The sequence below is a fragment of the Ptiloglossa arizonensis genome, chromosome 1 (genome assembly GCF_051014685.1).
Source record: "Ptiloglossa arizonensis isolate GNS036 chromosome 1, iyPtiAriz1_principal, whole genome shotgun sequence".
NCBI lineage: Eukaryota > Metazoa > Arthropoda > Insecta > Hymenoptera > Colletidae > Ptiloglossa > Ptiloglossa arizonensis.
The window spans coordinates 7,673,588-7,697,602 of NC_135048.1; the positions used below are offsets into that span (position 1 = coordinate 7,673,588).

The following is a 24,015-nucleotide window of genomic DNA, read 5'->3' on the forward strand; positions in this document are numbered from 1 at the left end:
TCGTTGACGCACATAATGAAGAACAGTCACGGATGGTTACGAGGCGTCCTATCACACGAAGTGTTTCTTGCAAGCGAACGAATCAGAAAAATCCTCGGAGAGTAGGACAACGTTCGCCAGAGAATCTCCGTATTGCGCAGCGATAGAATGTGAGCGTATCGTTTTAAGGAGTACCTTGACGAAAGATGCAAAGCGTTTAATAGTGATTAGCCAGTGTTGCCTTGTTCAGTCTTCTTGTCTATAGTGGTATACATGAATGCGCGTACACAAGTAGCCAGTGCGGTGCACTCGGCGCAATAAAATCATTTGTACGTGTCCTCGGATTGTGTCGTGTTGTACAGTGTCGTGCGAAGGTCGTGAACATTTACGAGATTGTTCGAGAAGCTTGCGTCCGGAAACACGTTACGAAAAGGTTAAAAGGAAAGGTGGACGATCCTCTTTGGAAAGCCTCGGTAAAATGGCGGTGATCGGTACTCCGATTGGCGCTAAGCGATAGAAGAGGATCGCGTTCCGTTCACGTTCGCCAAGTTTTGTTTTGATCCAGTTCGAGAAATATCCTCACAGAAACCGGTCGTTTCGCATCATACCGAATCATTCGGTTTTGTCACCTCGGTCCTGTTGTAACCATTCTACGAAATTTAAAACGGCGTCCCGTTGACGAAGATCCAATCCAGTCGAGGACGATCAAGGTGGTAAGAACCACCGATAGAACGGTTTTCAACGGCCGCGATGCCGCATCGTTCCAACCTCGAATTTATCGAAAAGCCGAACGATAAGGACGACTCTATCGAATCTTTGTCGGCTTATCTATAGGTGAGTTGTTACCACGAGTGCATCTTCGCTTTTCTCCCATTCGCGTATTCTACATGCAATATTTCCCATTGCCGTAATTATCGCTCGATCTGAATTGTCAGATTCAAGCTATATTTACAATTTTCTATTGAAATCTTCTTGCGCACGTCGCCCCTTTGTTATTATCATCCTGAAACGAGTCTAAGTTAGGTTAGGCCTCTGAAACCGATGACTCTGCACCTTAACGAGAAACCAGGTTGTTTTCAATTCTATCGCAATTCTGATGGTCTAATCTCGTGAAATATCAAGATATTCGCAACTTTCTTGCATTTTTCTAAAAGCTATTATTCATTCCTTTTTTCTTCATAGTCGCAGATATATTTCCTTATGTAGACTTTTTAAAATAACTTCACGACGTGAATGAATCATTTGGACACGATTTGTCAGTTTCGTAGCGCGTTGCGAGATTTGTAACGTTATTTTTGTTCCTTTTGAGAACATTATGTCGTAAGTTACTATGTCTATACTTTTATTTTGTAACTAATAAAAAATTTTTTGTTTTGTGATGTGTCGTTTTATTAATAACTTTTATGTCTGATAAAAATTTTGTAAATTATCTTTTTGTGTATACATATATATTTGTTGATGACAATAATTCTATTTTTAGCCTCTTCATTACCTCTATAAAACCATATGGAAAACTTTTATGATTAATACAAAAATAATACAATGATTATTTTTTATATTAATCTATTCAAATTTTTTTAACTCATAAATTTAATGAACATTATAATGTGTCTAAAAATGGTTTTATAGCAAGAATAATTTTTTTAATTTGCAAAACAACATTTTTTAAGTATTGCATGAACATCCTGAGAAACTGTTAAACATATACGCATGTTTGAAATAAAGATGAAATAATGAATTTGATAGAAATTTTAGGATAATCTTGAATTTCATTTGGATAATAATTTTGCTGTTTTCATTAAATGTACTTGTATCTATATGTACAAATATTATGTATTATATTCATTGCTATTTACCAAAATTAATTTCATAAATAAATTTATATAGTAAGTTAATTTAATACAATTACATTATGCTTCAAATAAATATATCAATATTGTTCAATTTTAAATTACTTTTTAAAATGTCATAAATTATTTTAATACCAGAATGATTAATGTTTGCAATAATTAAGACATAGTCAATTAAGGTAACTACCACTATTTCCTTTCTCTGAAGTATCAGAATGTGTATATAGATTTTTATTGTATTGCAACAAAATTCAAATAGAATAACCTAACTTTTTAATAATGGAAACCTTAGACAGCATGGAAAACTAATATAGAATATCATAATATAGGATTAAATAATCAATATATAATGCAATGTAAGTGAACATATTTTAAATCTATATTTAAGATATAAAAAGTATTCCAAAATTGTTTGTGTTCAATGTGTAAAAGTAAAATAGTTAAAAAATTGTTGGAAAATATAATTTTATGTATAAAAATGTAGAAAATAAATTAATTTTTAATATTTTTAGTGGATGTATAATTCTTTTATTATTTAAAATTATATTGACATTTGAGTTATTTTTATGTACTGTATCAAAATTTAATTAAGAAATTTATTAAAAAATTTTCTAGAGTAAAAAATAACAATCAATTTTTAACATATGATAACATCATTGAAACGAATCTTCCTCGGATAAATGTTTAGTAATACATTTTATATTTTATTGGATTAGTTTTTTTTAGTTATTCTGAAATTTTATCATAAATTAAAATTTTGTAATTATTTTTCTTTTATATATTGATCAAAATGTAAAATGAATAAATATTTTATGTAAAATTTACAAAAAGGAAGAAATTTAATTGAGGAAAAAGACAGTGTTGCTCCATTTGGTAATAATTGGTAAAGAGGTTAGGAATATCTCTTGCATCTGAGTTATACTATTAAGAAAAAATATAGAAATTAATAATGGGAGTAAAATACAGTAATTAGATAAGCATTGTTTGGTATTACATCAGTAAAAATTTAACAATGGTTACTAATTATTTATAAATGTAGTGTAAATAATTGTTTCAGATCTTAAATTTACAAAGGAAGCCCTTATCTGCCAAAATGAAAATCGACAGAAGCAGATTGAAAAAGTGCACTTCTGAGGCGGTAAGTAGTGTAGTCAAATATAAATTAGGAAGTACTTTCTGAATAACAACTGCTTTATTAATGAAATATAAAATGTGTAATTATATATGTAAGTCTCAATATTTCTACAAGGTATACATAAATGAATGAATTTTCAGCCACCAGAATGTCAGGCGCTTATAAGCAAACTGTGCTCGTGCTCCCACACAGAATTGTTGGAGGAGCTGAAGCAAATATATGCATGGACTGTTGGTAAATGCGAACTATTCCATTGGATTGATGTGTTAGATATTAGTGATAGCATTTTGGAAGAAGCTGCAGCAAGAAGCCCAGAAAATCCATGGGAACTAGCATGTGATCTACCACAGAACAGAGAAGTATAATCAAATTGTTGCATATTTTCTATTTTAATCAAACATATTGTTTAGATATTTATCTTACTTTATAATTTAATATAGGCAAAAGAACTTCTTCTTTGGGTCCTGCATTTCACAACACTGTTAATCGAACATTCGTTTTCACGTCACTTATACAACAGTATGGAACATCTGGTGTCATTGTTGTCAAGCTGCGATATGAATGTTGTTCTTTGTGTATTAAATCTTCTTTACATGTTTAGTAAACGTAGTAATTTTATTACGCGTTTAAACAGTGACAAGAGGCAAGCTTTAATAAATAGACTTAATCATCTAGCAGAGGTTAGTGTTTTATTAAGTAATTATTATCAATAATAATTACGAATTACAGGTATATTTTATAAGTTTTTTTTTAATAAAGTTCAAAATTAAAAATTATGTAATCTTTATATATTAGAGTTGGGGTGGTAAAGAAAACGGTTTTGGTTTGGCAGAGTGTTGTAAAGAATATCCAGATAAGGTAACCAAAATTTCATAATCAAATCTTATCTAAGAAATGTATTCCATACAAGATTTTGTCATGTTTTTACTTTTTAATATTTTCAGCCACTTCCAGCAAGTGCCACAACATTGCATTTTGAATTTTATGCAGAAAATGCCAACACATCAGAACAGTCAGATTCCACATCAAATAGTGGTACAAAGAAACTTGGACAGACAAATTTTGTAACATATATACACATTGAAAATGTGGATAAATTTGGTAAAACTCCAGCACAAATAATGAATGATTTATTAAAAGTCTACAATGTACCACAAGATCGACAGGTAAAAATGTGGAAACAAAGCATTAAATAATAATGTGAAAATATGTTACTTGTGAAAATAGAAGTGCCAAAATGATCTAATATTAACAAAGAAGTATATAAGCATTTAAACTTATTTTTTAGATGGCGCTATTCACACATATAAGACTGGCACACAGTTTTTCTGACTATCGAAGACGTCTGCAGTGTGTTCAAGCTCGGCTACAAGCATTATCAGTTCTTGTATATAGTAATGCGCTCCAAGAAAATGCACATAGTTTGCTGCATGCTGGGCTTCTAGAAGAATTAGTCGAATTATTGGAACTTCCACACGCACATCTCGTTGAAATGCGTGCAGCAGCATTGCGGACTCTTACTAGCATTATTCATTTAGATCGTAATCCACATTTTCCCAAGTTAGTCAAAATTTAAAAATATAAAGATTTTTGTATTTCACATTCGTCAAAAAATATCGCTAATAATTTTACTTTTAGAAAACCCGGTTCAAGGTTAAACATGATAATTGACGTCACTGGAGCCAGGTCGTATCACGGATTTTTTCCTGTATCAATTCGCACGTGTATTACACAATTAACTTCACCACAATCTGATGGAAAACCCTTTCCATTACCTCTTGCAACAGCATTGTTCAGTTTTCTTTACCATCTTGCTAGTTACGAAGCTGGCGGCGAAGCTCTTATCAGTTGCGGAATGATGGAAAGTTTATTAAAAATTATGAACTGGCCTGGAACTGAGCTAGAGCATATAACAGTAAATAGAAATTTTTTAAACTATATATCCAGTTGTTAGAAGTGCTGCATTTAATATTTTTATCTTGCAGTTCGGAACACGAGCAGTTCGTGTGATAGATTTGATAACGAACATAGACATGCAAGCATTTCAAGTTTACAATGGCCTAGCGTGCTTCATTAATCGCATCGACATGGAAGTGAATGTTTGCAAAAAGGAGCAACCATTTGAAATAGAACCGTTTCTTTATCAAGATAATCCACAATCATCCCGTGAAAGATCTATAGAAAGGGACGAAGATTCTGCAGCTTCACGACGTTTGACGGAGCCTTACGATGAGCGTGAGGAATCGTCGAATCCAATGGAATTCTCTGAAGATGAAAATATGAGTTCAAAAGCGGAGGATAAAAGCGAACAAATACCAGATTATTCTGCCATAAAGACTGGAAAAACTTGTCTACCACAGCGAGCCGCGCTTTTAAAATCAATGTTAAATTTTGTAAAAAAAACAATTCAAGATCCGGCTTTTTCTGACAGCATTAGACACGTTATGGAGGGCACTTTACCTTCGTCTTTAAAACACATTATAAGTAATTCCGAGTATTATGGTCCTTCACTGTTTCTTCTTGCTACGGACGTTGTGACGGTATACGTTTTTCAAGAACCATCGTTACTCTCATCCTTGCAAGATAATGGATTGACTGATATTGTATTACATGCTTTACTTATTAAAGAAGTAAATAAATCAGTAAAAATTTAATTGTTAAATATTGAAACACTTATAAGTAGAACTGGATTAATCAATAGTTTGATATTGTTGTGTACAGGTTCCCGCCACTAGAGAAGTTCTAGGATCACTACCTAACGTGTTCAGCGCTCTATGTTTAAATCAGCGTGGACTAGAGTCATTTGTGAAACGACGTCCATTTGGTCGTTTGTTCAAAGTATTATTGTCACCTGTTTATCTTTCTGCAATGAGACGACGACGAAGCGCAGATCCCATGGGTGATACGGCAACAAATCTTGGCAATGCAATGGACGAATTAATGAGACACCAACCAAGTTTGAAAGTTGATGCAATCACCGCCATCATAAAAGTATGATCTCTTCCAATAACATGCAACGCATTCTTTAAATTCAGATTTATTTATAAGTTAAATTAGCTTTATTTGTAAAGAAATAATTTTTCTTATTTCTTTCTAAGCAGTTACTGGAAAAACTTTGTGTCCTGGGTTGCGATCCTCGTTACATATGTTTACGAGCTGCTAGTAAATCCGACAATTCACCGTCAAATTCAGCATCTGGGAATCGCCAATCTTCTGGACAGTCTGTCGGAGTTGGAGCCGGAGACCCTGGCGGCGGTGGAGGTGGTGGAGGTGGAAGTAGTAGTGATGAAGAAGAGGAAGACGAGGAAGAAGCTAGTACAAGTTCCCATCCTCAGCGCGAAGAACAGCCTTCGCCGTCTCCCGCGCAACCTGGTCCACCTCCTCAACCTAGAGAAAAAACCCCAATAGCTTTAGTGGAATATATACACAACGTTATGAAATTTGTTGACGCCATTCTCAGTAACAATTCCACGGACGATCATTGTAGAGAATTCGTTGCCCAGAAAGGCCTCGTGCCGTTACTATCTATCCTAGGATTACCGAATCTTCCAGTGGATTATCCAGTTGCGCAAGCAGCGCAAGCTGTAGCTGCAGTTTGTAAAAGTATCTTGGTAAGTTTCCGTGATACGTGTAACATGCTTACGATCGATTAATCTTGCTTGCGTACTTTACTAACGTCTTTTTTATTTTTCAGAATCTAGCACATGAACCGTTGGTTCTCAAAACTGGTTTGTCTCAGTTGAACGAAGTTTTGAATTTGTTGAAACCGCTCCATAGTCACATGGAAACACCAGGAGGTTCTGTTTTATTGCACGAACTTGCTTCAGCTCCAAATTTGGAAACAGCTTTTACAAGTGACACGGCAACACCTTTGCTCCATGCTATGAACGCTGCCCATGGATATGTAGTAATGTTCGTCCATGTGTGTCGTACTAGCCAAAGTGAAATTAGAAATCTATCTATGAACCACTGGGGATCAGAACTTGGTTTAGCAGTTTTGAAAGGTCTCTCTGAATTGTATATGTCTCTGGTCTGGGAAAGTACATTACTTCTAGCGCTCTGCAGCGAAGATACTATTCCAGCTGGTTGTGATTTTGGAAAGGAAGATATGGATAAATTAGTACCACCTGAATTAAAGGTATGTATTGTTCTATTTATAAATTGTATGGAAGTTGATTTAATTTTACACACTGAATTTATTCCATCAAATACATTTATACTTTTTTTTTTTGTATATCGACAAAATTTTGATTTTCATTCACCATATTTAGATTATATGACTTAAGATATGGTAAATTTTAGTTTGTAGTAAGTTTTGAACAATTTATGACATAATATTTCAAATTAATGAACTAGAATGATGGAGAAACTTCTGGATGGTCAGGTGGTGTATCCTCAGATATGGGAAGTAATGGAATGACTACAGCCATGGAAGCCTTGAGTACAGATCCACCACCTGTACCCATGGAGGTATAAAAATTATAAATTTTAACAATTAATCTAATATAAGAGACAAAGTAGAGAAACGTCATATAAGCAGATACAACAAACCTTTGATTTTTACTTAAATACATTCTTATTGAAATATTAATAATTGTAGGTGGATGATAAACCAAATATTGGTACAGGAAGAGCATCTCCAAGTTCTCATCAACTTAAATACATCAAGCCACTGCTCGGTGCCTCATCTAGATTAGGAAGAGCACTGGCAGAGTTATTTGGTTTACTTGTAAAGGTATTTAAAAATATATTTACAAATAACAAATTAAAAATATTTTGTAAAAACATTCTAAGTTGTTCATATTTGTAATTTTATTATTTAAACTTATTCAGCTTTGCATGGGCTCACCAATGAGGCAACGTAGAGGACAACAGATGTCTTCAACATCAGCTCTTCCTTCACAAGCAGCTAGAAGTGTAGCAACTGCCTTAAATTGTTTATTGACCCGTGGATTGACATGGGGCATATTACCTCCATCTCCGATACCCAAGTTCAAATTGACCTTCTTAATATGCTCTGTAGGTTTTACATCTCCAATGCTATTTGATGAAAAAAGACATCCATATCACTTGATGCTCCAAAAATTTGTTAAATTGGGTGGACAAAATGAATTTTTTAAGTAAGTGTTTAAAAAAAAGTAGAAATCTTATTTTTAAGTATAATATTCATTTTTAAATTATCTTTTAAATTAAACTTTTTACTTATTATTTGTACTATATGTGTTTTTAGTACTTTCCATTGGGCATTATCTGGAGGAGGACAATTTCCATTATCAGAAGGACTAGAACACCCGAATTTACCTGATGGGACTGGAGAATTTTTAGATGCTTGGCTCATGCTTTTGGAGAAAATGGTGAATCCTAAAGCTATTCTGGATTCGCCTCATGTAGTTTCTTCAAAATGTACTGGAATGTACAAAGTATATGAATTCGACCCAATAAAATATCTCACTAATATCCACAAGGTCTGTTAGATATAATTTTTGTGTTTTATACTTGGCATTTAAATGATTTTTAATATAATTAATGTTTGTTTATATCTAACTATCATTACAGAAAGCCTTTGAGGCAGTAATGCTAATGTGGGGCAAGAAACCATTGAAAAACTATGGAGCTCGTATGACAGAATCGATTTTATCTATTTTACGACACATTCTGCGAGGTGAAAAAATTATCAAGGTACGTCTTAAACATAGCTCTTACCTGTCTATGTATAACTCATTAGGAATAGAAATTCGTGTTCATATTATCATAATATACATGATATACTTTAGTAAAATTTTAAAAAATATGTTAACAGGAACGCGCAGAAAAAGAAGAGAATACTGAAGGTACAAATAATGGTAGCACCAGTGGTACTAGTGGAATTGGAAGAAGTGGAACAATATCTGACCGCAGAGAAGAACCGGAAGCAGACGTAAATTTAGAACATCTCAGACAATTAATGGATATGGGTTTCAGCAGAGTTCATTGCATAGAAGCTTTGCTTCATACATTATCGGTTGAACAAGCTACGGATTACCTTCTGACCAATCCTGCTACATTACGTAGATCAGTATGTAATATAACATTTTTAAAACCAAGCGAGTACGTAGATACGTACACTATTTCTGTAAAAAAATATTTAATTGTTTCATTAAGTAGACGATTCCCAACAAATTATTAAATTTTTAAAAAATTGTATTACAAAATTCATTATTATTATAATTTTAATGATTTTATAATCTTATCTAGGATGTGCCAGCGGGTGATGCAAGTGGACAAGGCTTGATAATGGACTTGGAATTAGTTGATGATGATCAAATAATGCATGCTATAGCAATGTCACTCGGAGAAACAGAAACACGAAAAGTTTCCGGTCCAGAAGAACCTACTCGCGAGATCACTTTAACAGAAAGTATAGATGATTTTACAGATAGTGCTCTAAGTCAGTGTTTGAATTTGTTGGATCTCATGCCTGACACCGTATACAGAGTTTGCGATTTATTGGTTACTATTACTAAGAGAAATGGAGATGAATGGCGCGATAATATGTTACTACAACTTATGAAAGAAGTAAGATTTAGGCAATTAGTATCCACAATAATGAGCAATAATTTCTTGTTATTATTTTTATGTACACTTAAATATGCATGTTCACACATTCTATATGTTGTAGATTGGCAGTCTAGTAGATTATTTAATCGATACCACTCAGAACCAATATCCAACTGCTGGTATACGATTAGTAGAATGCGAAGAAGCTAACAAAGTTGCTGGACGTATTTATCTTTACACCTTGTTCTTCGAGGTAAAGATGTGCATTAATTCACTATAATTTATTAAATTTACATCATTTGTTATTTTACTTGATGCCGTATAATGTAAACTATTAATAGTGTAGTACATGGTAACAACTTTTCTCTCTTTTCCTTTACATAGGGAACGTTTCAAGAAATGCGAGTGCCCTGTGCACAAATTGTAGAAGAATGTGATATCTTGGACTTGCTTGTACGCTTACTAGTAGTAAGCGAAGGACCACTTACAGCAAATAAAAATAAACCTGTTAAAGATAATAATAAGAATTCAACAACGACTACAAACACTCCAAAATGGCTGGCACCTTTGTTGTTACTTATAGATCGTTTGGAAAAAGTGGCAATATTGACCAAGAGAAAGCAACTGATGCACAAGGTACAAACAGAAAACGTACAATTTTACAATAGTATTCCTTAAAAATATATGGTGCAATACAAACACAAATTGTATAAATTTCTAATAACGTTCTTCTTCTGAAATAGGTAACGAATAGAACGTGGAAGTGGTTTGATTTGAGTGCTGGAAGATGGACTTTCTACTCTCCAATGAATAATCGAATAATCAACGATGCTTATTGGGCTGGAGAATCCAGTACAAAAATTACATGCAGTAGAAGGAGATATCTTATCACCTTTTCTTCCATGACACAAGTTAACGAAGAAAGTGACAATAGAAGACCCATTACAATGGGTTTTAAATTGACTAATGGTATAGATGAAGGTGGATCTGGTTCTGATTCGAATATGGATACGGACGATACTCCAGTAGAAAACAAAAGGAATACCGTCGTGCAAGGGTTGAATCCTAGCATAGCTCCAAGCATTATACGCACCTGTGTAAAATTATTGGCAATCCCAGTGGACCGAGACGCTTTGCACGCTTTAATGAAAGTTTGTCTGCGACTCACGAGAGATTACGAGAATGCAAAAATATTTGCTCGAGAAGGCGGTGTGAAGCTTCTTCTGGGAATGACTCAGGCAAGTAGTTTTATAGGATGTGTCCCCTTGAGTACTCTTTTAATACGACACACTTTGGAGGAACCGCGCACTCTTCGACTAGCTATGGAAAAAGTTATTCGCACTCGTATACAGGGTAATATACCTCCTGCGTACAAAGAGATTCTATTTATGACGCGTCAAATTAGCAGTGCTGTTTGTCGCAATTCAGAAGTATATCAAGAAGTTTGTAAAAATATCCTGAGAGTTGACGTCAATCTACTAAGAAGAGAGGATGCTGATGATAGATTGATTGTGAGGGCTCTACATCCTAGGCATTCCCCGGCTTTGCCAATGGTGGAAGAAGTCTCTGTATCTGTCGTTCGTGATCTACTGAACGCTCTTATAAAACCTATGCCAATCCTTCCCGATGAAAGTACCTCTACACCAACAGGAAGTCCGGAAAAAAAGACGTCACATTCAAGCTCTACTATGGGAACGACGTCCTCTCGTCGCGATGTTCCCAGGAATAACGCAACAACAACAAACGATCCTCTCGACGACGACGACCAAGTCTCTCACATAATTCCTCTGAAGATCTACCCGGACATTGGTAATAATGGCAAAGTTGAACCAGAAGAAGCAAAGAAACCATTGTTGGCCAAATCTGCTATATTAAAGATACTCGCGGAAGCTGTTCGTTCGTATGGCGCAGTTGCGTGTTTGATTACCGATCATGTCTATCGAGCAGGACAGAGCGAGATGGTGCCAGAGGAGACAACAGCGCTTGCCTTCTTGTTAAACAAGCTCTTGCCAATGTTACCAGAAAATTCAAGCGACAGACAATGCAGCAGTATGGCCAGAATGTTAATAGCTGCAATTGCTTCTTGTAATCACTCTCCAGACGCCCAAACAACTTTGATCACTGAAGTGAAATCGGCTTTAATGGGAACTTTGACACTCCCTGAATGCTCTGAAAAACACGCACAACTTCAATTATTAATCGGTTTGATCTCCACCATGATCGATAATTGTCCGTCGCCAAATCCAACTCATCAATTAAGAGCCTCTTTAAAAGTGCATCAGTGCAACAACGTCAACTATATCGTAAGGCTTATGTTAAGGAAAGGAATAATTACAGATTTGGCAAAAATTCCACATAGTCTGGATCTCTCGAGCCCAAACATGGCTGGAACCATCAATGCTGCTTTAAAACCGCTCGAGACACTCTCCAGAATTATAAATCAACCAATGCCAGGAACTGTAAACAATCAATTTTCAAAGCCAAAAAGTAGAACAGTTCAAGAAGAACCCATTGGAGAACAGACAGGAACTACAACAACAGAAACGACGCACACAGTTGGCGAGGAAGCAAATGAGGATACAGAAAATGCTGAACATGACATATCTGTTACTGCTGAAAGCCTTGAGCCTACCTCAGAAAGTCAAGTACATGAAGAAGGAGATGAAGCTGCTCTGGAGGACATCATGGATCAGCTTTTAGAAAGGTAACCATATGTAAATAATGTTACTTAGAAATTACATATATATTTCTTGCTCTTGTATCAGAAACAATTTATATAATTGTCAAAGTGTTAAACATTGTCAATATTAAATTTGTTTTATTTCTCAAAAGAATACACAGTATGTTAAAAGTAAGAATTGAAAATAATTCTAGTATCGGTTTAAGGTTCTTAAAATAATTATGAGAACTGCAAAAATGTTATAACTGTTATGGATATATCGGTTTCAGTTATGGTTCTTCAGAACTGATATTATATCGGTTTTGTAACTATTATTTGGTTCAGTTCTATGTTCTATATAATAGGTACACTGTAGTAATTTAAGATTTTTTTCCATACCATATTATCAAACTCTTGACATTCAAGATAAAATAGATTGTAATGACTGGTCATCACAATGATGAGTGACTGATTGTCATTTGAATTTGCCATATTCTCCAAAATTGCACTTGTGTGCAATATTTTTGTTCTACTCTTTACTCTTTATGATACAATGTTGTTTCATATACAGGATATATTGGACTGCTAAGTTAAAAACAAATTATTTCAGTTTTAATTTTCGAAAAGGTTAAACATAGAGCACAGAAAAAATTGAAAATGAAAATAAACTGATATATTAATGTTTATGTATATTAATGTTAATAATAATCTTACTGTTAGTATTAAATTAATGTTAGTAATAGTGTTTATATTAATATTACTAATAATTATACTCTAATAATAATTATAAACCAAAATGACAATAATTAATAATGAGTAGAAGAAAGTACAATATTGTTCAAAAATATTTCAAAACATGTGATGATAGGAGTAAACTGCAATGTTTAATAGAAAACTGCACTTTAAAAATAGCAGTGTGTAAAGTTTAAAATTAATATTTTAAATTGTAACAAAATCATGAATAACTAAGAATTAATTTTTAAAAATTAATTCTTTTAAAATATTCAATATCATATTTAAAACATTTTATATATGCATATCAATATTTTTAAACATTCAATAAGAACTAAAAACTGTAACCAAAACTGATATAGGCTAGAACACATATATATATATATATATAGTTATAATATTCTTTTGTTCTCATAACTGTTTCAATTTAGAACTGATACATAACAGTTTGAAATAGTTATTCTCGAAACTGTTTCAAACCTTGATTAAAAGAGAATAACATTATGTTGAATATTTATAGGATGAAAATAAAATAGTGTGATGTATTAGCATGAAAATTTATATCAATATAAATAATACCATTATTTTAGAAGCGTATAAGCTACTGTACTTATAATCAAGTAGTGTACTATTTTCCAGGGACGGCTCAGCCGTGGTGGAAGAACAATCCTCTCGGCCACATAGGCCAATGGATATTGATGATGAAAGTCTTGTTATACGCGATGGGGAAGGTGATTTTGACCCAACACGAGACACCACAGTAAGAGTAACATCGCTTTTCTTTCAATTTCTGTCAATACTTCGGAAACACTTTGTTTGTAAAATAATAATTTATTAAATTGCTTTACATGTAAGCAATATACATTTCATAATTTTAACAATGTTCTGTAGCATTTTGTGTTATTAATGAAATATTATGCAAAGATATAAAACAAAGTGGTTTTGAAACTGTCAGATTCTTATTTTCAAAGAGTGTAACACAATGATTTATTTTTTAGGAGGATTTGATGAGCTCCGATTCAGACTCTGACAGTAATCCCTCTGATGACAATGAAGACGAAGTACAAGATGATGAGGATGAAGAAGAGGAAGAAGAGGATGATGGTAATTTAGTAATAGTTATTAAAATTTTATTCATTAATTAAAGTGTCTCAAGAAAAGAAAATGTCAGAACGAAGTGAATATTTATTAGGAGAAGAAAATGAAGAAGAAGAGGAAGAGGTAGAAGATGGATCCTCGAATTATGAAGAAGATGAAATAGAATTTTATGAGGACATTGGGGAAAGTAGTGTCTTCAGAATGTTTCCGTCAGCAGAACGTGACGGTAGCAACGTTGTAATGATTCAACACAATATCGACAATCAAGACAACGTTAATTCTTCTACTCCTGTTACACCGCGACCCAGTCTTCCATGGAGTACAACGTTTCCTCTACCTCTGGGACTTTTCGAAGATCCTCCTTCAGTCTCCGAAGGTAATGGTAAGTGTGAATCTATGATTACAGTATTGCATAGTAATACACCTTATAAATATAAATAAACATTGTAGCTTAAAAGTTAAAAGTTTACAGATTTATATTTTTGTTTAGGTATTAACTCGCACCCATTGCTAATATCACAGGGCGGGTTGGACGCTACTAGTACAAGAGCTCAGAGAGTTCTGCGACAACGAAGGTATCAGTATCTTCAATTAACAAACCCACGAAATCCGAATCCACCAGTAATATTACAAAGGTGAATTAATTACGTTAAGCATATTCGATAAAATCTCATTGAAAGATTAAATTGGAACATTGAATCTTAAAACTAGTCTCGGGTGCAAAAGAATAAATTTCTCAATCTCTTTATTTTTTTTAATGTTACGTTTTACGTATGACTGTTAGTCATTTTGTAGTTTTGATTTCAAGTTTTCTAATCATATAGTTTACAATTAAATAAATAATATAAAGTATCGTTGTATTTATAATTATAGACTTTTAGGACCAGCTGCGCAAGCACTTCCTTTATCTGCAAGTCAGGTTTTAGCTTCGAGTTTTCGAGATACACGTGTTGTCTTAATGGACAATGGTCTTGGAATATTCACAAATCAAGAAGAAGAACAAGTAGATTTTGTGGTTTGTATATCTTAAGTGTTAAATATAAATTTAATGTATATTACAATATTTTTGGATCTCATTAAATTGTGCCTTATATAATTATACAATCTTTCTTAGGATCAATCTGGCTATCTTTTTGGACCCAGTCTTGCAGCTACGTTGAACAACATTCCAACAGCATTACATTGGTGGATTGAAGAAAGTAAATTATTAGATGGAGATTCTCAACCAGACTGTTGCGTTGGTAAATATTGATGATATTCAAAAATAATAAGCAATTAGAGTAACATTCTAATTTAAATATTTTCATTTATTGATTCTTAAAACTGATTTCTATAAAAGTTTCTAGTGAATAGATTTATTCAATGCCTTTCACAGGAAAATAAGATACCCAAATATTTTTCAATTCTATATTAAAGGTGTTGTACATAAACTAATCCCTGACCTGGAGAAACGTAGAGATGCTGTATTAGCGGAGCGAAAGGAAAGACGTAAGAAGCAACACAGTTCCGAAAAGAAGGATGAGAAAGATGGCAAAGAGGAAAAAGATCATCTAAATAATACGAAATGTATGTTAATGATTTATTTGGTGTTTACTAATAATTTTTTTTAATATTAAAATCAATAATAGTAATTTTCAACAATTATTGTAGCCGGTTCTTCTGCCGTAATACCCATGGAAGAACAAAGATCAACGGCATCAACGTCCCAAAGAGAAGACACAAATAATCTTGTCACTGGATTTGAAATATCCGTAGAAACAACTCAAGAGCGTACCCCAGACGAAGACATAATCGATGTAACCGGTGAAATGGAAGTAACCGTTCAAGAAGACGAGGAGCGACCTCCGCCGCCACCACCACCTGAGGAACAATCGGCAGAACCTAGAGACCCTCGAATAAGTAATCGAAATCCGACTTTGGAGCTTGCTGAAAGTATTGTTGATTCTGTGCTTGGACCTTGTGCCTCTGAAGCGAGCAGACTGAGACAATCGGATCGTATCGTTGAAGGATCCAATATTAGCGAGACGTCTAATCGATCCATCGCCAATGAGACATCTAGTCGATGCAACGCATCCATAGTGGTTGATTTTAGTCAAGGTAACGAAGACTTATTGAGAGAAAGTGACTCGTCTGAATGGATCAGAATGCTTTTAACCAATGACAGTCAGTCAAACGTTGAACGAAACGCAAATGTTCTCAATCAAGATCCCACATCTACAGCATCAGAAAACATTAATCCAGAAACGTCAGAACAGCGGCAGCAACAACAACCACCACAGCAGCAGTCAGAGCAACCACAACCATCACAACAGCAGCAGCAGCAGCAGCAGCAGCAGCAACAGCAACAGCAACAGCAAGCGCAGCAGCAGCCTCAGGAGCAACAATTACCGGATGGTGTAGATCCATCATTCTTAGCTGCGTTGCCAGAAGATATGCGTGACGAAGTTATAGCCGAACAACTTAGGTACTTATCATATTTTATTTAAATGTGCTAATACTGTAAGTTAAGCAATAAACTAATTTTAAGGGATTAGGGAACGTTATTTTCTAAACTTTCAACATTGGCATAAAAATAAAATGTAAAAATTATACAACGTAAATTTGTGAAAACGTATTAAAAATTATTTGAAATTTGTTCAGACTTCAACGCATCCGACAGCGAGCACAGGCAACCGTGGTTGAAGAATTAACAGGGCCGGTGGAAGTTAATCCTGAATTTTTGGCTGCTTTACCACCAGCGATTCAAGAAGAAGTTCTTGCACAGCAACGTTTAGAACAACAACGACATGCGGCTGCATCTGCTAATCCGGAAGATCCGGTCGATGCAGCAGCGTTCTTCCAGAATTTACAGCCATCTCTTCGACAAGCAGTTAGTGTATTAAATATAAAAAAATAAATAGTTAACACTACTTTCCTTTAGTTAACACATTTTCATTCAATGTGTCTAGATTTTAACTGACATGGAGGAGTCACAAATATCCGTTCTTCCGCCGGATTTAGCCCAAGAAGCTCAAAATTTGAGAAGGGAATGGGAAGCTCGAAATCGACATATGATGCAAGAAAGATTTCTTAATCACGTTAGCCAAGGAAATGCCACATTATCCAGTATATTAAGGAGCTCTGGTAGAGGTAAACGATCATTGAACAACCTAGTATTTTGTATATTATGGTCTACTATTTTCTTATTTTGTTTTAGTAAATTTGAAAAATGTAATTCCTGTATCTTGTGTAAAACTAATTAAGCATAAAATTTAATAGGTAGAGCCGGCGGCACGCGTTATGCTATTCACGCAGTAGCACAAAGAGGACAATGGAGTCCGTGGAACATGCGTGGTGATTCTAGTATAACACATCAAGGAGCAGGTCTACGACTTAGGGGCAGACAATTGTTGGACCATGAGTCTATGGCCTGTCTATTGGTATTATTGTTTGTCGATGAACCAAAAATTAATACATTAAGGCTTCATAGAGTTATCAGGAATCTTTGCTACCACGGTAGCACAAGGGAGTGGGTAGTTAAAGCCTTACTAAGTATTATGGAAAGAAGTAACGACGAGAATAAAGATATTGCCACAGATATCGGCGGGAGATTCAAAAAAAAAAGCTTAATATCCACGATGGACTACCAGTAAGAAATATTTCTCCTCGTGACAGGAAGAATTATTGTTGGAAAAATTGATCTAAATTCTATTATTTTTTTCCCCCAGTTTCCCCAATATTTTCGACCAAAGAAATAACGCACAATCGTGGATAAATATCAGCATCGATGCTGCGCTTGGATGTAGAGCAAATGTTTTTCACATCATTAGACATGGTGTCAAAAAGTCGGCAAGACAAGGCTGTAGTATCGCTATTCATCCTCAAGCAGCACCTACAGTTTGCAGGTGAGTTAATCAGGTTTATTATTATTTGAATATATTCATGATATTTACAACCGCTCATAATTTTATAGACACACGTTAGATTTGCTAATATCATTGGCAAAAGGATTCTCTGGACATTTTGTACCACTTAAATCGAAAGAAGTTGAGGAAAAAGAAGGCAACAAAGAGAAAGATTCGAATAATAAAGAAGAGCCTGGTTCAAAGAACAAATCGACCTCAAAGCCGGGAAAAAGCGATCAGCCAGATTTCTGGGATATGCTCTTGAAACTCGATTCATGTGCCTCGAAGAAAGGAAAATCGGTTGCTAGGACACATTCGAATTCAAACCTAGGAAATGAGCCAGAATATAGCACGACTACTTTCGAAGCTTCAGCTTTCGGACAGTTGATTTCTATGCTAAATTGGACGGTCATCAAGCGTAGCAGTCAATTAACGGATAAATTGTTAAGACTATTATCACTGATCTCGATTGGGCTGACGGAAGTAAATCCATATTGTAGACAAGAAGGAAACAAGAATAAAAAGATAGATGTAAATAAAGAACAAAGTGTTGCTGCGCCTGAAGAACATCTCAGATTGGCTGTACAAGTGCTCACCAGCAAGAGCTGTTCTGAAGAGGGACTAGAAGATGCAACTGCTTTACTGCTTAATCTATCCCATTGTCCTGATCCCACTAGACAACTGGTAACGTTGTCACGTTAATGTGTTGGAAAATATTCATAATATCATTATAAGTCTGTGATATACTTTTTTTTTTTTACATATTTTCAGATATTAAAATTACTCATGGAAGGAGCTATGGAACTAGCTAACATGGTTTGCGAGCATATAAATGATCTAATGATGGAGTTAAAAATTTTGAACCACGAATTAAGACGGAATTTTATCGATGAACAACCTTCAACCAGTACTGGCGGTTCACGTGGAATTCTTATGGATAGGTATGTATCACATTGTAAATTATTATTATTGTCTACTGACGTGTTATCTTTTTCACGGTAATTTAATATAGGTTTACAAACGAAAGTGTAATAGTCACTGCACCAAGCAAGGTCAAAGCTGGAAGTGACCTTCAGTTACCATCAATGGCTGCCCTTGTTAGCAAAACTTCTAGTCAGGCATTCTTCTTAAGAATACTTAAAGTAATTGTACAGATAAGAGAAGCTGTACGTTTAGCAAACACTAAGAAAACAGGTACGTCTAAAGGTTAAAATCGAATTGTTATTTGATGATTTGCTCGCGTTAAAGTTATAACATCGTTAAATAAGATATGTACCAAATTATTAAATTTTCCCATAATGTCATTTATAGCCAATCAAACTACTGAAGGCACTGGAGATACTGGTAGTACAAATCAAGCTCCAGAAGGAGGTAATTTATCATATTGTATCTGTTTATTGATAGTCTTCATATTTATGAATATAGAAATCGAGAATACTTAAAAAATACAAATCTGTATGATCTGGTCTATGAAAAAATGGTTCTAGCCAAGAAAATTTTGCACACTTGTAAACTAAATTCGTATAACGTCTGTAAACATACTGAATAATAAGATTTAATATATTTTTAAAAGGCGATGATAATACCGACGCTGACGTGCCTATGGATACAACGCAAGCAAACTCATCTCAGTCTGAAAATGCGAAATCAACTATCGCCTCTAATGGTAAATAATAATTAATAGACTGTTTCCCCTAGCGTTATATTAGAGTTCTTGTGTGCAACATTTTTTTCTTAATGTAATTGTAAACGAATCAGTAATAACTTCTTCTTATAAAGATCAACAAATGGAAACATTCACAGCTTAAGAGAAGAAGGTTCAAAAATGAAAAGAATATTTTTATTCGTAGAAATATATTATTATATAGGTTTTCCATAGCAGATCAGTGTGCATCACTATAAAACAGCTAATATAAAAGTATTTCCTTTTTGTAAGTGAAGATACCTGAAGTTTACAGTATCTGTTTTTTACAGTCGAAGAAAAATTACCGTTATTAAGTGAAAGTTTAGTACTGGATCATTTGTGGGAAACGCTCAGCGCCTGTCTATTGGAATTGGAATATACTCCAGATCATCATGCTGTTTTAGTTTTACAGGTAAAACATTCTAAATTTTGAGATTCGATCAAATAATTCATTTTGTCATGGACAAATTATGTATTGTATTTTATAGCCTGCAGTGGAAGCATTTTTCTTGGTGCATTCATCATTGAGTACTTCTCGTGAACGTCAGTTAAGTACAAATGCAGAAAATCGTGAGGTTGTTCCTGACTTGGCGCCAGTTTCACCAATATATTCGGATAATGAAGGCACATCCCAGTCAGAAGCTACTATTAACACATCTTGGGACATGGCTCCACCACCTCAAAAAACACTACCACCAGATCAACTCAAGTTCCTGAAATTTGCTGGTACCATATTATCAAAAATTCTTCTAACGTAAAAATTGGTTTACAATTATCAAATTTTTATTATACGGCCTTTGTTTTTAACTAAACAGAGAAAATATATATAAAATAAATATACCAATTGATCAGATATATTTCTTTTTACAGAAACGCACAGAACTGTTTTGAACCAAATTCTTCGTCAAACAACCACGCATCTAGCGGATGGGCCATTTTCTGTGTTGGTGGATCATACAAGAGTTCTTGATTTTGATGTAAAAAGGCGATACTTCCGAGCAGAGCTGGAACGCATGGACGAAGGTATTCGTAGAGAGGAATTAGCCGTGCATGTTCGCAGAAGTCATGTCTTCGAAGATTCATTTCGAGAGCTTCATAGGCGAAATGCTGATGAATGGAAAAATCGATTTTACATCGTTTTTGAAGGTAAAAATCCATAAAAATTTATAATTTCAATAAGTATGCAACTGTATATTTTTAATTGTATGAAATAGAATAACGTAGTTCGCATTTTTATTAATGTTATACATTATTAAATTTCAGGCGAGGAAGGTCAGGATGCTGGTGGATTACTTAGAGAATGGTATGTCATCATTTCCAGAGAAATTTTCAATCCCATGTATGCTCTGTTCACTGTGAGTCCTGGTGATCGAGTAACATACATGATAAATTCTTCTTCGCATTGTAATCCTAACCACTTATGTTATTACAAATTTGTCGGCCGAGTTATCGGTAAGTTTTCTCCTTTCACGTTTAATTTTTTTAATATACAGTGACAATATAATACAAAATAATTTATCAATGTATCACGCAATGTATTAATATTTTGAATCTGACATCAATTTAAAATTACCTGATTATAAATACCTAGACCAATATTTATATAATATAATAACGGCAAAAAAGTTTAATATTAACAATTACTTCTGCAGCTAAAGCAATCTACGATAATAAGCTCCTGGAATGTTACTTTACTCGTAGCTTTTATAAACATATTTTGGGAATATTGGTAAAGCACACGGATATGGAAAGCGAAGATTATAGTTTTTATAAAGGACTCGTATATCTCACAGAACATAATATCGTCGATCTTGGATACGAATTGACCTTTTCTACGGAGGTGAATTTCATTATTCGTTTATTTATTCGCTCGTTCCTAAAATATACACTATTTGTATTTATACTATTATTTGTTTCAGGTGAATGAATTCGGTGTAAACGATGTACGAGATTTAATACCAAATGGACGTAACATCGTCGTTACCGAAGAAACGAAATTAGAATACATTCGGCTTGTTTGTCAGATGAAAATGACCGGAGCAATTCGTAAACAGTAAGCGATTATTTTACTATTTTATTACTCGCATAGGCCATTGAATATATTTAAAAAATTTTTAAATGTTCCATTATTCTCTATAGATTGAACGCGTTCCTAGAAGGTTTTTACGACATTATTCCAAAACGACTGATCTCCATATTCAACGAGCAAGAACTTGAGCTGTTAATTAGTGGATTACCTAATGTAGATATTGAAGATCTTAAAGCCAATACCGAATACCATAAGTATAGTGCAACTTCTTTACAAGTAAGTTATCATACTATACTTAAATTGTGGCGTTTACTATTGTATGGAATTATATAAGATATGTGTAATCTCCTGAAAATTTTTGCTACTTTGAAATATAATTGCATGATAATACAAATATTATTAATTCTAACATATATGAAATAAATATTCAGTCTACTTATGTAGGAAGATACAATATGAATGTTTTCACACTATTAACAAATATTTTTATTTAAAATTTAGATTCAGTGGTTTTGGCGCGCGCTACGAGGTTTCGATCAGGCAGATAGAGCTAAATTTTTACAATTCGTCACCGGAACTTCGAAAGTGCCGTTACAAGGTTTTGCTGCTTTGGAGGGAATGAATGGTGTACAAAAATTTCAAATTCACCGTGAAGACAGATCGACAGATAGGCTTCCGTCAGCTCATACATGGTAAGTCTTTTAATCATTTAAAAAAATATTTCGTTAATAGATAAATAGCAAATAATTTTTTTTTTTTTTAAATAAAAAATAAACTATTTCAATAAAAACTAACTAATAGGTTATGAGAAGTTAAATAATTTGTATAATCTTTGTATTTTATTTAGTTTTAATCAGCTGGATCTACCTGTTTATGAAACATACGATAAGCTTCGCACGAATTTACTGAAAGCGATTCACGAATGCAGCGAAGGATTCGGTTTCGCTTAAATTCTTGCAAAGTTGAGAAAACCTTGCGTGATTTTGTATGGGAATCGAAAAGCGAAAAGGAAGCGAGAAAAACATTGAAGAGAGTAAGAAAGAAACAGAAAAAAGTTGCTAAACAATTGTAAAAGTACCGTGAGAACGTTTGATCTTCGCTCAAGATCTAGTATATAAATGTTTACTCCGCTATATACATATTAAAACTAAAAAGGCGTATGTATATACGTATAATTAACAATGTAATTACGGATGATTCGTCGCTAGAGTTTATTTTGTTGAACGATCTTAAGAGAGAGATGCAGAGCTTAACGATAATTCCCGACGAAAAGAAGACTTAATCGGACACTTTAGTTAAGGACCTTTACGATTAAGGTAACAGATAAGGAATTCGGTGTAATTCATCGTTAAGAGAAAGCGGCGGGCTGAAGTAAATGTAATATAAATTGCGACTTGAAGCCAGGAACTCTCTTGAGTAGAGATTTTGAAAGGACTAAACGAATAGTTTGCCAAACAAAAGAAGGCAAAAAAAAAAAAGCGACGGAAGTGTGCCTGTAATACGAGTACGTGTTTATATCCTTATATGTGTGGAAGAAAATTGCAAGAAGCTAGAATACGTGGATTTGTGCGTGCATGGTGAGCATGATGCGTGTATGCATGTGATTTGAACAGACAGACAGACAGACGGACGGAAAGACGAAAAGACAGAGGGACAGAGAGAAAGAGAGAATAATTATTCAAGAACCGATTAGACACGAGCCTAAATACGAAAGAAACATTTCATGATGTTATATCCTTCTGCCCGCAACAAAAAAAAAAGAAATAACGTATGGTTGTACACTATTAGTATTAATAATTATATTATCTAATTCTTAATCGATAGTAATGATCATTAATTAATATCGTTTTAATATTAATCATTCGAGAAATGTGATGTTGAAAAAAGGAAGTCGTGTAACTTTTTTCCTTTTCTTTTTTCCTATGAATAGCGCATTCACATCCGCTCGCCCGGCTCCCCAGTCCGATCCTCGAACTTCCTTTGCCAATCTCTACTACTTCTGCTCTGGGAAAGTAATGAAATTTACAATCGTACGGATGTTAATTTTGTAAACACATCGAATGGGACAATATACCGTTGGAGAGAGAAGCATAAATCCACACCGGACTCTTTTCGCGATATCGTTAGGGAATTATTGCTTAGGAATTCGCAGAATAAACTAAATGTTGTATTTCTTATTACTGCGTTTTTTTTTATAACACGAAAACACCTTTTAATTGCCGCATTTTTCATTCGAAACAAATTGCTTCTTAATGAACGTAGGAAAATAAAAATTTGTAAAGAATATTCGTGCGTAATTTGCGTACATGAAACGAATACTATAGCCCTGCTGATCTGAACTGAAGCAATTAAACAACTATAGTTCTATATCAAGAGAAAAATTCTGACCACTCTTTTTTAGCAATTTCTTATTTGATAAATTTTACAA

At 34.0% G+C, this 24,015-nt stretch overlaps 1 protein-coding gene across 7 annotated transcripts; it reads left to right on the top strand.

Moving 5' to 3' along the window:
* The first annotated feature begins 18 nt into the window (after window positions 1-18).
* Window positions 19-23,764, top strand: Huwe1 (HECT, UBA and WWE domain containing E3 ubiquitin protein ligase 1). Of its 7 annotated transcripts, none has more exons than XM_076311730.1 (49): window positions 20-813; window positions 2,887-2,967; window positions 3,105-3,323; window positions 3,405-3,644; window positions 3,760-3,822; window positions 3,909-4,130; window positions 4,253-4,524; window positions 4,603-4,879; window positions 4,950-5,594; window positions 5,686-5,955; window positions 6,066-6,575; window positions 6,659-7,102; window positions 7,321-7,434; window positions 7,565-7,699; window positions 7,798-8,084; window positions 8,195-8,429; window positions 8,521-8,643; window positions 8,765-9,019; window positions 9,199-9,519; window positions 9,623-9,754; window positions 9,886-10,137; window positions 10,245-12,205; window positions 13,517-13,658; window positions 13,891-13,996; window positions 14,085-14,372; window positions 14,481-14,625; window positions 14,864-15,005; window positions 15,105-15,231; window positions 15,407-15,556; window positions 15,641-16,087; window positions 16,196-16,454; window positions 16,631-16,859; window positions 16,939-17,119; window positions 17,249-17,618; window positions 17,698-17,874; window positions 17,943-18,558; window positions 18,646-18,815; window positions 18,887-19,068; window positions 19,186-19,245; window positions 19,448-19,540; window positions 19,849-19,970; window positions 20,047-20,284; window positions 20,429-20,704; window positions 20,822-21,010; window positions 21,211-21,398; window positions 21,478-21,611; window positions 21,698-21,863; window positions 22,089-22,279; window positions 22,435-23,764. In XM_076311730.1, the coding sequence occupies exons 2-49, from the start codon at window positions 2,923-2,925 to the stop codon at window positions 22,535-22,537; spliced, it is 12,513 nt and encodes a 4,170-aa protein (XP_076167845.1). In that variant the 5' UTR covers window positions 20-813; window positions 2,887-2,922; the 3' UTR covers window positions 22,538-23,764. The 7 variants fall into 7 exon arrangements, with proteins under 7 accessions (XP_076167820.1, XP_076167845.1, XP_076167853.1 ...); XM_076311738.1 differs by having other exon boundaries at window positions 16,211-16,454; XM_076311705.1 differs by having other exon boundaries at window positions 19-813; window positions 14,085-14,366; window positions 15,641-16,454.
* Window positions 23,765-24,015: the final 251 nt, after the last annotated feature.

Excerpts from the sequence above, each read along its gene's own strand:
- Huwe1 (XM_076311694.1), top strand. The coding sequence starts at position 2,923 with ATGAAAATCGACAGAAGCAGATTGAAAAAGTGCACTTCTGAGGCG. Across the intron at positions 15,232-15,406 it reads TCAACCAGACTGTTGCGTTG|GTGTTGTACATAAACTAATC; the intron begins GTAAATATTGAT and ends TCTATATTAAAG. Across the intron at positions 21,011-21,210 it reads ATTTGTCGGCCGAGTTATCG|CTAAAGCAATCTACGATAAT; the intron begins GTAAGTTTTCTC and ends TTACTTCTGCAG.